A 13,305-nucleotide genomic window follows, 5' to 3' on the forward strand; every position below is an offset into this window, starting at 1 on the left:
TTTCCAGGATTCTTCTGGGGAAGCCATGCGCTTTAAATGTATGGTGCTTTAAAGAAAGGCGGGATATAAGTGAAATAAATATACAATAAAGTAAAAGAGCAAAATCTTTGTGTGCCAGTTCTAGTCAATCGTGTTGTTTGCTAAACAAGGATGAATACACATTTCAAAAGGACATTTATCCAACAATAGACTTTGTTTATTGTTACCCAAAGTGCTTGTGTGATACCTCAAGTAGAGGCTATTTACAAAAATATAAACTTCTTCGACAAACAATTTTAAAGAAACCTAATATCTGAATTAGAAAAGTCTGTACATTAGTGTTTTGTGATAGAAATATTACATCTCGGTGTTCTTGGCAATAACATGTCTTCTCAAGCTTATAAAAGGCATGAAAATACTTTAAAAGGCCACGTTGGCTGCTTTGGCATGAGAGGAGGTTGATAGTTTCTACTTTATCAGTGCAAACCAGCACATCACGTTAAATGGCAATGACTATAAAATTATTACTGCTGTTGCAAACTTTAGTGGTTGAGGTTATTCAGAGTCCTCACAGAGTCCTCAAAATTATGGTAAGGCGTTCTAAATAATCAAATGTTATCTAATCAAATTAAAAGCTACATCCCAAATTGTGTAAACTTTTCAAGCTCAAGTGATAGGAAAGCTGCAATACAAAATTGTACTCATAATAATAATAATAAATAATCCCTTAAGTCACTTCTCAAAGAATGTTCACCAAGCCTTCTTAGAAGAAGGATGACTAGCTGATGCATGATGATGCGTGTTGTACCTTTTATGTTAATGGCAGTATAATTTCATTTTTGTTTTCAACAAACATTAGTCCCTATGTTTGCTTCCTTTCCTGAAGAATTTTGGCATGGAATAGAGTGTCGCTGAGAAAGCAGCAATGATGGTAAGACTGACAGTGGTAGAAACTGCGACTGTGCCAAAGGTTTGAGAGAAGGATGGAGCTGGGAAAGAAGCCAGCAGCAACTCGCGGCGGTCAGTCATGTCTACGAGAAGGGCTTCCATTTGGAAGTGGGTTCCAATGATCCCACAGATGTGGAAGAGCTGATGGCTGTGCCCTGAGAGAGGTCAAAAGAGAACAACAGTCAGTATTTCCAGAGTGGGAGCCTTGTTCATCCCTTGCACCAAAAAAGCATCTTGTGGCACCTTAAAGACCAACAGATTGATTATGGCGTAAGCTTTTGAGGGCTACTACAGGCCACTTCCTCAGATGCATAAAGTATTCATAAAGCAGGCACATATATACACGTGGTTGGGGGGGGGGATGGTGAACAGTGAGATCAGAGGGAAATGAACTGCAGAAAATACAGGAACAATGGTAGTGCTGCAGTTAACATCATTATCTCATAATAATTAGGATTATTATACAAGGAGTTTTGTTGAACTCCGGTATTTTGCACCTGCCAGATTCACAGAAGATTACGTCAGACATCATGATCACATACATGCAAACTCTGAAGCAGTTTCCTTGTTTCTCTTAGTACAGAACAAGTTGCCCTCCTCCATCCCTTGTAGCTATTATTTGCCCAACTCATATGTGGCCACAACGGCTGGTTAAAACTGTCTCCTGTAGGCTACCAGCTGCCAACATCTGCTGCAGCAATCTGCCAAACCTCTGGCACTGTGCAAGCCCCCCTTCCTTTCAGTGGCGCTTGCAAGGGGGTCGGCAGGCAGCCCCTTTTGGCTCTCACCAATGTAGTCGAAGAGTCCAGGTGCCAGCCGCTCTGGCAGGTGCATAGCAAAAAGGAAGCAGGTAAGGCAGGCAAAGGCTATGTGCTTGTAGTGGATTGGAATTACGCTGTCGGTGCAACTTCTTGCTGCGCATAAGTACAGCTGGGACATAGAAAGAAAAACATTCAGATGCCAAAGCAAGAGGGGGATAGAACAGATAAGGCATATAAGACAGTCTCACCCAACCTGGTTTCCTTCAGTCCGCGATAATGGACTGGATGAGAGCTAACAAACTGAAGCTCAATCCTGACAAGACTGAGACGCTGTTGGTGGGCGCCTTCTCGACCCAGGTGGTGGATGTTCAACCTGTTCTGGATGGGGTTACACTCCCCCTGAAGGAACAGGTTCGTAGCTTGGGGGTCCTTTTCGATCCATTCCTGTCGCTTGAGGCTCAGGTGGCCTCGGTGGCACGGAATGCGTTCTACCATCTTCAGTTGGTAGCCCAGCTACGCCCCTATCTGGATAATGATGACCTCGCCTCCGTCGTCCATGCTCTGGTAACCTCGAGATTGGACTATTGCAATGCACTCTACGTGGGGCTGCCTTTGAAGACAATTCGGAAACTACAGCTAGTGCAAAACGCAGCAGCCAGACTGTTGACGAGGACCAGACGGTCCGCACATATAACACCTGTTCTGGCGCGTTTGCACTGGCTACCTATCTGTTTCTGGGCTAGATTCAAAGTGCTAGTTTTGACTTATAAAGCCCTACACGGTGCGGGACCTCAATACCTTGCGGAACGCCTCTCCCGCTATGAATCTACCCGCTCACTACGTTCAACATCTAAGGCCCTCCTCCGAGTCCCGTTCCATAGGGAAGCTCGGAGGACTGTTACTAGATCCAGGGCCTTTTCAGTGGTGGCCCCCGAATTATGGAACAGTCTCTCCGATGAGGTGCGCCTGGCGCCTACTCTTCTATCTTTTCGGCGCCAGGTTAAAACCTTTTTATTCTCCCAGGCATTTTAATGTCTAATGTTTATTATTAAGTTAATTTTATACCAAGTGTTACATGCTCAAGCTGTATGTTTTTAGTGATTTTACCTGATTTTTATTTTACTGTATTGTATTTTATTCCTTGCTGTGAACCGTCCAGAGAGCCATAGGCTAAGGGCGGTATAGAAATGGAATGAAATAAATAAATAAAATAATTTGGACTATAACTCCCAACAGCCCCAGCCAGCACAGCTATCTGATGCAGCGGCTGATGGGGATTGTAATCCAAAACTTCTGGAGGACACCATGTTGGGGAAGGCTGACATAAGAAGCCATTGTTTAGTTCAAGGATAGCCAACATGGTGCCCTCCCTCCAGACACTCTTGAGCTACAGCTCCCATCATCCCTAGCCATTGACCATGCTGGCTAGGGCTGATGGGATCTGTAGGCCAACACCCAGAGGGCACCATTTATGTTGGTTCCCCTGCCCTGGTTTAAGTCCACCAAAAGCACCAATTGCTCCACTTTTGCTGGTAGAATGAAGAGGGCCTGGCTCCCGGCTCTTTTTCTCTTATAGCCCATTTCTGCTTGCCCTAGAAGGTGATGATGCCCTCAGCAGCTCCAGTTGCAAAGACTGTTGCTGACTAATATTTAGGACGGAGCTGTTCATGCACTGACTTGTTATGCAGTTGTTTTAATTACTTTTAATAGGCCAATGGGTTGTTGTCATTTATTAGCAATATTAATGCATTGTTGTCTTATTATGAATTGTCTTTTACATAGCTCTGTGTAGTAAAACATTGTAGTTGCTGTTTTTCATTACTGTTATATTTTGTCAGTTTCAATGTAAACTGCCTTATTTATCTTTAACAAAATTTACATACCCTTTTTGATTGTAACTTTTCAACAGTTTACAAGAAAATGGCTTGAGCATTATTTATATAAGAAAGGTGGTAATTTCCAGCGTATTCACGATCCTACATTGATTTACTCAGATGTAAGCCCCGTCGAGTTCAGTGGAACTTGGGGCACATTGACATGGCTCGGTGCTGCTCATGCACACATATGTTTCTCAGAGCCCACATGATGATATATCCCCCATCAAAATGTCATCCCATCTTTTTCTTCATAATCTGGATTTACTGTTTCTGTGGTTTTCTTTTTTACTTTTTTTACTTCATTTTTTCTCATGGAAACGGTAAATTCGGATTAAATGGGAAATGATGAGGAAGCCAGCTTACTCCTCCCAGGTAAGCATGTGCAGCTTAGAGGATGTATATAGCAGCAGCCAGACATTGGTCAATATGAAACACAGCAGACTGGAGGGAAATTGTCCAGTGAAAGCTGGTCCATTGGGGCTAGCCGGGCACAGCCCCACCAGCCCTGAGTTTGCTCCCAGCCAGCCTGCATCTGCCCGCCTGCTTACTTATAACCAGTCTAGGGGGGTGGCAGCCCTGGCTATTTGCTTCCTCCTCCTTAGTCTCAGCATTGCCCTTGTAGAACTCAGCAGGGAGGGGGACAAAGCTAGAATGTGCTCTGGCGCCACCTACTGTTGGCCTCCCTGCCTTCCGCCCCACCAGTCCCAATGGGCACCACTAGCCACCACAGGCTCTGCAGCCGTACGTACCCTGTAAAAGAGAGGGATGCTGTCGTACACGTAAGGATGAGCAAAGGCTAATGTGCGTATCGCTTTGCTGAACTTGGGCTGCTCCATTTCAGTGAACCTGGATGAATTTTTAAAAAGTCTTAAGAGAACAAGCAAAGTGCACGAGTTTGGTTTGCAGAACACAGAATGTGTGTGGCTTGGTGCAGAGCTTGCTGGTGCTGTCTCCCATTCTGATCAGAGCTTTCCATTAGCCTCCATGTTACTATATACAGGGAAGTGCTAGAGTTTATTTATATTTGAACATAGGGATAGGTGAGACATTCGATTCAGTTCTCATCTCAAGCCAAATCTATCAAATTTTCACTTTCTCAAACCACATGAGAACCGAAACTCACAGCCAGCCTTCAAAATTCGCACTTACTCGCCAACCAACCAATGTCCCCAAAAACGCGTATGTCAGGGGAAGGTGTGCATAAAAATGAATATATATGAGTGAAAATAACATACAAAGATGCATTACAGGATGAGAGATTGCTTGGAAATGTGTACATCAGTGAAAACGGCCAACAAAAATGTGTTTATTAGGAGAAATTCACACTAAAATGCTGGAGAATTTTCATGAGGATTTTTTTTTTTAAAAAAAAAAGCAAATTGCTGCAGAAATGTTAATGTTAAGACTGGAAAAATGAGAACCGGAGGCAACCAATAGCGACAGATATTTCCATCCCTATTCAAATGTGTAGCCTCTCAATACCTCTATGCTCATAGAAGCCAAGATGAAAGATCCAAAATAGGCAGAGTTAGTGGCTAAATTAAAAGTTAGAGCCACCTTCTGTTTCCTCAGCAAAGCTGAGCTAGAGCCAGATTTTCACTCAGGGCCCTGGTCTAAATGCTGAAGCGATGCCCCCACTGTCTAGGCATGACCCAATCCATACTGTGCACAGCGCCAGGGCCTCTTTCTTGCTCATATGGTTCTGAAATCTTAGTTCAGTTTGCCCGATTCAAGTTCATAAAGAAAGGAAGAATCAAAGCATGAGAGGCCAATCAAAATACTTGGAACTCAAATAAAGAATCTCAATTCTTGGTGGGTGTGGGGTATGTAGGTGTGGATATTTTCATTTCACATTCCAGATGACCTGTTTATGGAGAATTCATCTTGATTTGTTTACACAAAATTTGGGTGGAGGAGGTTACCCTGTGTCCCTGTTTAGTGAGCATTCATTCTGATTTGATTGTGCAGAAGTTATATGACATCACCTGACAACACCATTATCCCACACTTTCCAGTGCATTTTTCTGTCACTTTTCTTACCACAAACATTCTGGTCTTTTTTTTTAAGTGGGTTTGTTGCACAAGAGTGCTAAATCCACTTTAATTGTGCACTCTAAATATGCCAATATATGACTGAATCAGACCCACAAAATACAGTAGTGAGTCTGAAAGTGACCAAACTGGCACATTAAGGAACTTGTGGTTAGTTCCCTAACTGATTAATTGCCAAAACGTGTTACATTATGGGACATATGCAAACCATTCCATTAAAGGTGGTCCAAAAGTCATGCATCACAGAAAGAAATGTCACTGTCATCTACAGTTCACACTTTGCTGCCTTAAGAGTCCTGAAGTTTGAACCAAGAACACCTTATTCTAAGTCCTGATAAAAGTCATTTGTTTAGCAGAATGCATGGAAAAGAGTGGGGAGACCATCACCAGCAAGATGTGGGCAAAGAAAGGCACATGCCAAAATGTCAACAGGTAGAATTTCCTCTTTGCAACTTTAGGTAGCTGCTGCTATTTAGCTATTGCCACCACCGCTGCGATCATTGGTTAGATACCAGGCTTAGCAGTGTCATAAGAAAAGGTTGATTCATTCCCAATTATCAACCCATATTGCCAAGAGTTGAATTCATGCTGTGGCCACCAATAATCATCAATTAAGTGGAATCAAGGTTTCCGTTGCTGCCTGTAACTCCTGCCTGATTTCCCATCTATTCGGGCTCTACAGTACAGACTGCCTTGATGGGGGAGGCTGGGTTACCTTTCTACGCCGCCACTGTTATAACGGAAATAGGGAAGGCCAAGCCTGTTGGTTACACACAGTAAGTTCACATAAGAAAAATGCTTGGATGCAGAAACAAATAAATACTTGAACATATTAATATCACAATAAATGCTGTGCACCTTGCTGCTAGCCTAGCCTCACTCAGTGCTTGGAATGTTATGTTCAGAATTATGCAATGTCCACATGTATGGGTATTTAAAAAAAATCTGATACTTTCTCCCTGTTAAAATCAGCCTTATTCCTTTGAAAATGGACATACAGAGGGCCCAATCAGACAATGCTTCTCCCTGATCCAATCTAAACAAAGCACTGCTCCATTCAGGATGTTTGGCCCCCCCTGACATCCACAGATCTCACATCCCATGCATGAGATGTCCAAGTTCAGCCCATGGGGGTGTTCAATTTATTCCGCTCTCGTCTTCCCTCACTTTACCCAAAAACCCACACATTGTGAACCTCCCTTTTGTAGCCAACCTGGCACCCTCCACACATAGTTGGACTCCAACTCCCATCATCTCCAGCCACCACAGCCAATGGTCAGGGATTATGGGAGCTATAGTTCAACGCCATCTAGAGGGCACCATGTTGGCTTGGGCTCATGGGAGTTGTAGTCCAAATCACCTGGAGGGCATCAGGTTGGTGAAGGATGATCTACATCAACAGAGCCGTTGGCATAACAAACAGGCACAGCTGCTGAAATGTTTCGCAGACTTCATGAAAAAAGCTGCTCTCTGCTGTAATTGGCTCCTCAACTCATGACAGTCAATTCCAAGCCACATCCCTCTCCCAGAGTGACAGCCAACAATACCTGGAATAGCAGGAAAGGCTCGTGGTAAGAATTGTGTTAAGCACAGCGATGGAGACATAGTAATGGTGAAATGTGCTGTTGATCCATTCTTCTGGGAAAATATAGGCAGAATAAGCAACTGCAGAACCTAAAAGCAGAAAAACCCAAAGGCCACAATCCTATCAGTCAATCCGAGTTGCCATGACATTTCACCACTTCTCTCTGATGCTGAACTTGGGTGGCCCGTGACAGTCGGTTTGGAGCCAGAACAGGAGCACCCACAAACAAAACAAGTATCCATCCCCCCCAAAAAAAGTTTAAACAGCTACTGTGCATGTGTGGCCCCTCTTGGTGACCATTCAGGACTTGCTCAAGACACTTTCAAAAGCCATCGTGTCAACATATGGCTGAGTGTGCAGGGGGAGGAGGATGACAGAAGCAGGGAAAGAGGGAGAGGGATGGAGGGGGTAGGAAGAGATGACAGGCAGAGGGGGGCGTGCTTGGAGGAACAGAAATGTAAGAAACTGTCTGCTGCTGACTCAGACCATGGCTCTGTCTAGCTCATTGCGGTCTGCTCTGACAAGCAGCAGCTCTCCAGAGTCCCAGTCCTGGAATCTTTCCCAGCCGCAGCAGGCAATGCCTGGGATTGAACCTGGGACCTCGATGCTCTACCACTGAGCTATCGCCCTCCCTGAGAGAGGAATGGGAAGGGAAGGGAGGAAAGCAGGAAGGAAAAAAGGGATCCAGAAACCAGGTGGCCAGGAGGGGGGAAAGGGGTTGTGAGTGTATAGCAAAGACACAGCATAATATTCTTTTCAAAGATCCCACTTGCACTTTAGATTCAATGTGATTCAAGTTCAAACTACCTACGCAGCAAGGAGGGCCTTGTGGACAACATTTTGGGGGCCGCAGAACCAAACGTGGGCATGTCCAGGGGCAAAAACTGGGCAGTGGGTTTCTGAGAGGTGTCGTCATCTCTTTCAGTGTGAAAGCTCAATGCAACCATGGGCATATGAAATAAAATAGTTACAGCTTAACTCCTCAAGACTACCCAGGGCCTCTGTTGGTTTCTGTGGGTGAAATGAAACCAGGCAACCCAAGAAAGCGGGAAAAGGCCAGTCATTTAGGGCACCAAGCACTACAAGGTCTGTGCAAGGCCTTGGCCTGTTTCCCTTCCAAACAAAAGAGAGGAACCTGCTTTGAATGTAGTTACTCATATTCAGCCTTCAGAACAGGCAGGGGCTGTACTCTGCTCTCTATCACCAAGTACAAAACATCTGAACAGCTTGTCTTTTGGATAAGCCGCCATGGACAAACTGAGGGAGGGCCATAGCTGGAAGGGGGGAGGATGCTGGAAAATTCCATCAGAAGCAGAAATGGAAGTGGAAATTGCCGTAACTGGCATGTTCATCCAAGGGCAGGAATGGAAATCGTGCACAGGAATGTGAGCGGCATTCGCTATTGTAGTTTTTTTAGTCCACAAATATATGTGGAATTCCCTCCCAAATGATCTCCGCCATGCTCCCTCTATGATGAGCTTCTGCCAGGCCTTGAAGACCTGGCTCTTCAGGCAGGCTTTTGGGGTGGGCTAGGTTTTATTATTATTGTTAAGATTTTAAATGTTTTAATGTATTTGTATGTTTTTATTTTGTATGTTGCCCAGAGTGGCTGGACAGCCAGCCAGATGGGCGACTAATAAATTTAATAAATAAAATAAATAAATAATAATAAAGTCTACAATTACATTATTTCCTACACTGTTTTTGACGCTTCCCTTCCATTGAAATGCATGGGGATTTATTACATAATTAAATAATTAATTACTTTAGTCTCAGCCATAGCAAATAGCGAGACAAATAACATCAGTTTTAGCACAAGCTGAACTGTAGCAGAATGGAAACAGGCCTGAATGTGACAAACACAGGATGGGACAGGAACCCCTGCCTGCTTACATCCCTCACCGTAGCTCAGTGGTAGAATATCCACCTTGCATGCAGAAGGTCCCAGGTTCAATCCCCCAACATCATCTCCTGGTATGGCTGGGAGAGACCCCCTTCGGAAACCTCAGCACTTTTGAAAAAGCGGCTCAAATGTGGGGGCTACCAGAGGATAAATATATGCAATATTTATCAAACCTGATCAAAGGGGAATTGGCAGAGGTATGCCAATATTTCCCCTCAGGCCCGTCACCTATGCTGAGTATAAAGAGGCAGTATACAAAAGATTCAGACTGGGACCTGACCATTTTAGAAAGTTATTCTGAAACTGTCAGATCCAAGCAGGGAGGTCTTTTGTTGAACTGGGAGCAAAGTTGATGGATATATTTGGAAAGTGGATGAGTACTGCCAAAGCTCAGTCAGTGGAAGAGGTGAAAAGCCTCATGATACTGGATCAATTATTCCATCAGTTACCACCAGAAATAAGGCTCCTTGTCAAAGACCGTCCCCCTACATCGGTGCAGGAGGCCGCAGAGATGGCGGATCACTTTGCCTCCAATAGAACTGGCTGGGTGGGGAAAACATCAAGAGAGTTTAAACCCAGACCATATAATGGCAGCAAAAAGGATGTGGTACCACAGCGAATGAGTCCTCCAATAAAACCTGAAGGGCACAGGACATACCAGAGTGGATCTGTGTACCCTAAAATGGAGGAGAAATTATGCTATAAATGTGGTAGACCGGGGCACCTACATTTTCAATGTGGGGTTGCCAACCCCATTAGTAATCCTGCTCAGGGAAGGGCAGTGAAAACAGAACCAAAAGAGCTGGAAATGAAAAAGGTTCAGTTCTGCCAGATAAACTGGACAGAAGTAAAAGACTTGGATACGAGTCTAAGAGAGGAAGTGTGTGTTCAAGGGGCAAATTATTGGGCATTGCTTGATACTGGTGCCGCTCAGACGTTACTGAGGCCAGATTTAATAAAATCTGAGGAAATATTACCTCAGGAAACCCCGGAGTGCGGCTACCAGTTAGTGTAGACAATACTGAGCTAGGTGGACAAAATGGTCTGTCTCCCCATGAGGCACCTGGTTATGTCTCAGTGAGGCAACGTGTCTCTGATGCTCACACAGCACTCATGTGGTCCCGTCCATGGGGAAAGACACAGTGTCCTAGTGACATAAATGCTGTCGTTTTAGTGTTAGGAAAACGCAATATTTCTGCCACAGAAGCAGCATGCCCTGAGCAAACACACCGATGCATTTCATTGCGCCCTCACCTAAGCTGTACAAGGTGAGAGCACCGTAATCGAAGAAGTAGCATATGTGCCTAGCACGGGTGGACATTGTGCTGAAGGTGTGTGCGAAGCTGGACGTCAACGGATAAATGCAGCACATCACCATGTAGGCAAGAAAGGGCCAGGCGTAGGAGTCGTTCCATATATCCAGGGCATAGAACAAGGCCAAAAGCTTCCATAGGAAGTACCTGAAATGCAGAACATCCCATCAGCTCATGGCAATCTTGTGCATCATCAACGTAGCTGATCCAAGCAGGTCTCGTAGTTACCAGTGATGAGCTGATTGGCAGCGACCTCAAGCTACACTTGGATGGGCTGCAAAAAAATGTACCCCGGCATGCGGCTTGAATACAAACCATGGTGATAGCAGGTGATGGATACACCAGCGGCACTGCCCTCCTGTCAAAGAGGCCCACTGGGGAGTGGGGGACCTCTGGATCCGGCCTGCCGGGCTGAAAAGGTTCTCCAGCCCTGATGTATTTATTATTTTATTTTATTTATTATTTGATTTATATCCCACCCTTCCTCCCAGCAGGAGCCCAGGGCAGCAAACAAAAATGCTAAAAACACTTTAAAACATCATAAAAAGACCTTAAAATACATTAAAACAAAACAACGTTAAAAACATCTTTTTAAAAGCTTTAAAAACATCTTTTTTAAAAATAAAAAAGGTTAAAAACATTATTAAAGAAAACATATTAAAAGCAATTCTAACGCAGACGCAGACTGGGATAGGTCTCAACTTAAAAGGCTTGTTGAAAGGGGAAAGCCTTCAAAAGGCACCGAAAAGATAGCAGAGATAGAGCCTCTTCTGTGGAAAAGGTCCGATGCAGAGTTATAAGGAAACAAGATGAGAGGTTTGGATAAAGAAGGCTGCTGTTTCCTTACAGTCATATTTGGATCCCTGGAGTCTGCACCATATGGGGTTCTTTGGGATCAGATCCTTGTAAAAACAGAGGCCGTAAACATCCCCAGCCTCCCTGTCGGGACAGCAAGTACCGTGTGGAACGTAGTTGCATCAGCATCACAACTGTGACACTGCCACCAGTGGTAGTGAAGGACACAACTGCCCCTCAATGCCCACTCCAGTTTTGGGGCTGGCACCAAGGGCTGTCATGGTTGGGCATCTGCCAATGGGGGGAACACCCCACCAGGGGGCCACCAACAAGGGCTCCTCCTGGAACTGCTGCAGTCAGGAGGGAGACTCACTGAGAGAGGGAGGCCAGTGGAAGTCTTGCCCAAGGGACCCCGAAACCTGTGACTTGCAAAACATTTTTCTTGTTTTAAAGGTGGCTATTCTTAACTTCAGAGTTCGAGGACAGCACAAGCAACGGAGGGCTCAAGCAGAGCATTCACCACTAAAGAACGCCAGACTTCAGCAGCGCTGTCTCTCTCCCCCTGCAGCAATGTTTCACCCTGTCAAGAAACTTCTGTGTTTCTTTCTTCTTCGGAAAAACAAAGTTACTCTCCCTCCCCTGCACCAAATTTGAATATGCCACAGCCCCCCCCCCATGCAGTACAGCAAACGTCTCCCAACCTGGTGCCCTCCAGCTATTTTGGACTACAACTCCCATGATGGGAACTACAGTCCAACGCCATCTAGAGGGCACCATGTTGGCTATCCGTCATCCAAATCATCCTTCATGGACCTGGTACCCTCTAGATGTTTTGAACTACAACTCCCACCAGCCCCAGCTAGCTGGCTGGGGCTGAAGGGAGCTGTAGTCCAAAACAACTGGAGATCACCAGGCTGTGGGGGAAGGCTGGATTATACAAGGATGGCATATTTATGCCATGGACGGTAGATTGGGGTAAGTAAGTAAGTTTAAAGTTGTAACTGCAGGTCATAAATACAACAAATCAAAACATACACAAGAGCATCATCCATCCAGTAGAATTTGAAAGCATTAAAACATTATACATCCAAAAATTAATAAAATGGAAATAAAACAGTAGATTTTAATAAAAATTGTCCTAAAACTACAAGGTGTCTAGTAGGATTTGCAAATATCAGGATGTAGCCAGGTGTATAGTAGAATTGGAGGCTAACCCCAATGATATAATTATATGATACATAATTTCATCATCTGGAAATGCCCAAAGTAATTTATTCCTCCTGTTGTTCACATGGATGTCACTGAGGGTGACTGTCTAATACAGTGTTTCTCAACCGGTGTGCCTCCAGATGTTGTTGGACCACAATTCCCATCTTTCCTGACCATTGGCAATGCTGGCTGAGGCTGATGGGAGTTGTGGTCCAACAACATCTGCAGGCACACCGGTTGAGAAACACTGGTCTAATAAATGACACAGCCCAATATCAAAAGCTCACGGCTGCTTCAAGGCCTGAGTCAAGAAATTCAACGTTTTCCTTTTATAATATTACAAATGCACACACACATATTTACATACCAGGCAGGCAGAAAATGAGACCATATGTTCACGGTTTCATTTGTCATTTGGAACAGGCTGAAGATGCAGTCCGTTGCAGAACTTCTTGGGTGACGATACCCAAAAAGAATTCCCTGCTCACGAAAAACCTGCAGAAGAAGGCCCAACGAAGTGCAAATGAGCTGAATTCAGTAGAATGTGCATGGTTACATCCAACTATGATAGTCTGGGGGGTAAGGGCGGAAACACCCTAGCAACAACAACAAAAGTACCATGATGCCTGCTGTATGATCAGGACTTTGGCAGATTAATTTCAAAACTTTCATGGGTTTTCTAGTGCTGATTAACAGCTTTCAAAGAAACTAAACTCGCTTTTGACCAGCCAGATCTACCAAGACTTGTCCCTGTGTTGTTGCTTTGGAAATGTCCACCAGATGTCTCCACCACCACAATGATCAACACTCCTTATAATAAACATTCTTTGTATTTTCTTGAAGCAGTGGCTCTGCTCATTTAGGCTGCAGCTCTGTCCACAGG

The 13,305-nt window shown here is 44.6% G+C and overlaps 1 protein-coding gene across 8 annotated transcripts in view; it reads right to left on the reverse strand.

Moving 5' to 3' along the window:
* Positions 1-209: 209 nt before the first annotated feature.
* Positions 210-13,305, reverse strand: part of PAQR5 (progestin and adipoQ receptor family member 5) — a 35,804-nt gene continuing 22,708 nt past the window's right edge. For 7 of the 8 annotated variants that reach the window (XM_061595380.1, XM_061595381.1, XM_061595382.1 and 4 more), the window contains 7 exons: positions 12,790-12,917; positions 10,360-10,565; positions 7,165-7,291; positions 6,333-6,377; positions 4,315-4,411; positions 1,716-1,857; positions 210-1,082 (listed from right to left, as the gene is read on the reverse strand). In XM_061595380.1, coding sequence (XP_061451364.1) covers positions 835-1,082; positions 1,716-1,857; positions 4,315-4,411; positions 6,333-6,377; positions 7,165-7,291; positions 10,360-10,565; positions 12,790-12,917 — 993 coding nt within the window. In that variant the 3' untranslated portion in view covers positions 210-834. The remainder of the gene's footprint in view (positions 1,083-1,715; positions 1,858-4,314; positions 4,412-6,332; positions 6,378-7,164; positions 7,292-10,359; positions 10,566-12,789; positions 12,918-13,305) is intronic. The other variant, XM_061595387.1, reaches the window with a different exon arrangement.

This window comes from Rhineura floridana, chromosome 14, assembly GCF_030035675.1.
Source record: "Rhineura floridana isolate rRhiFlo1 chromosome 14, rRhiFlo1.hap2, whole genome shotgun sequence".
In the NCBI taxonomy this organism is placed as follows: domain Eukaryota; kingdom Metazoa; phylum Chordata; class Lepidosauria; order Squamata; family Rhineuridae; genus Rhineura; species Rhineura floridana.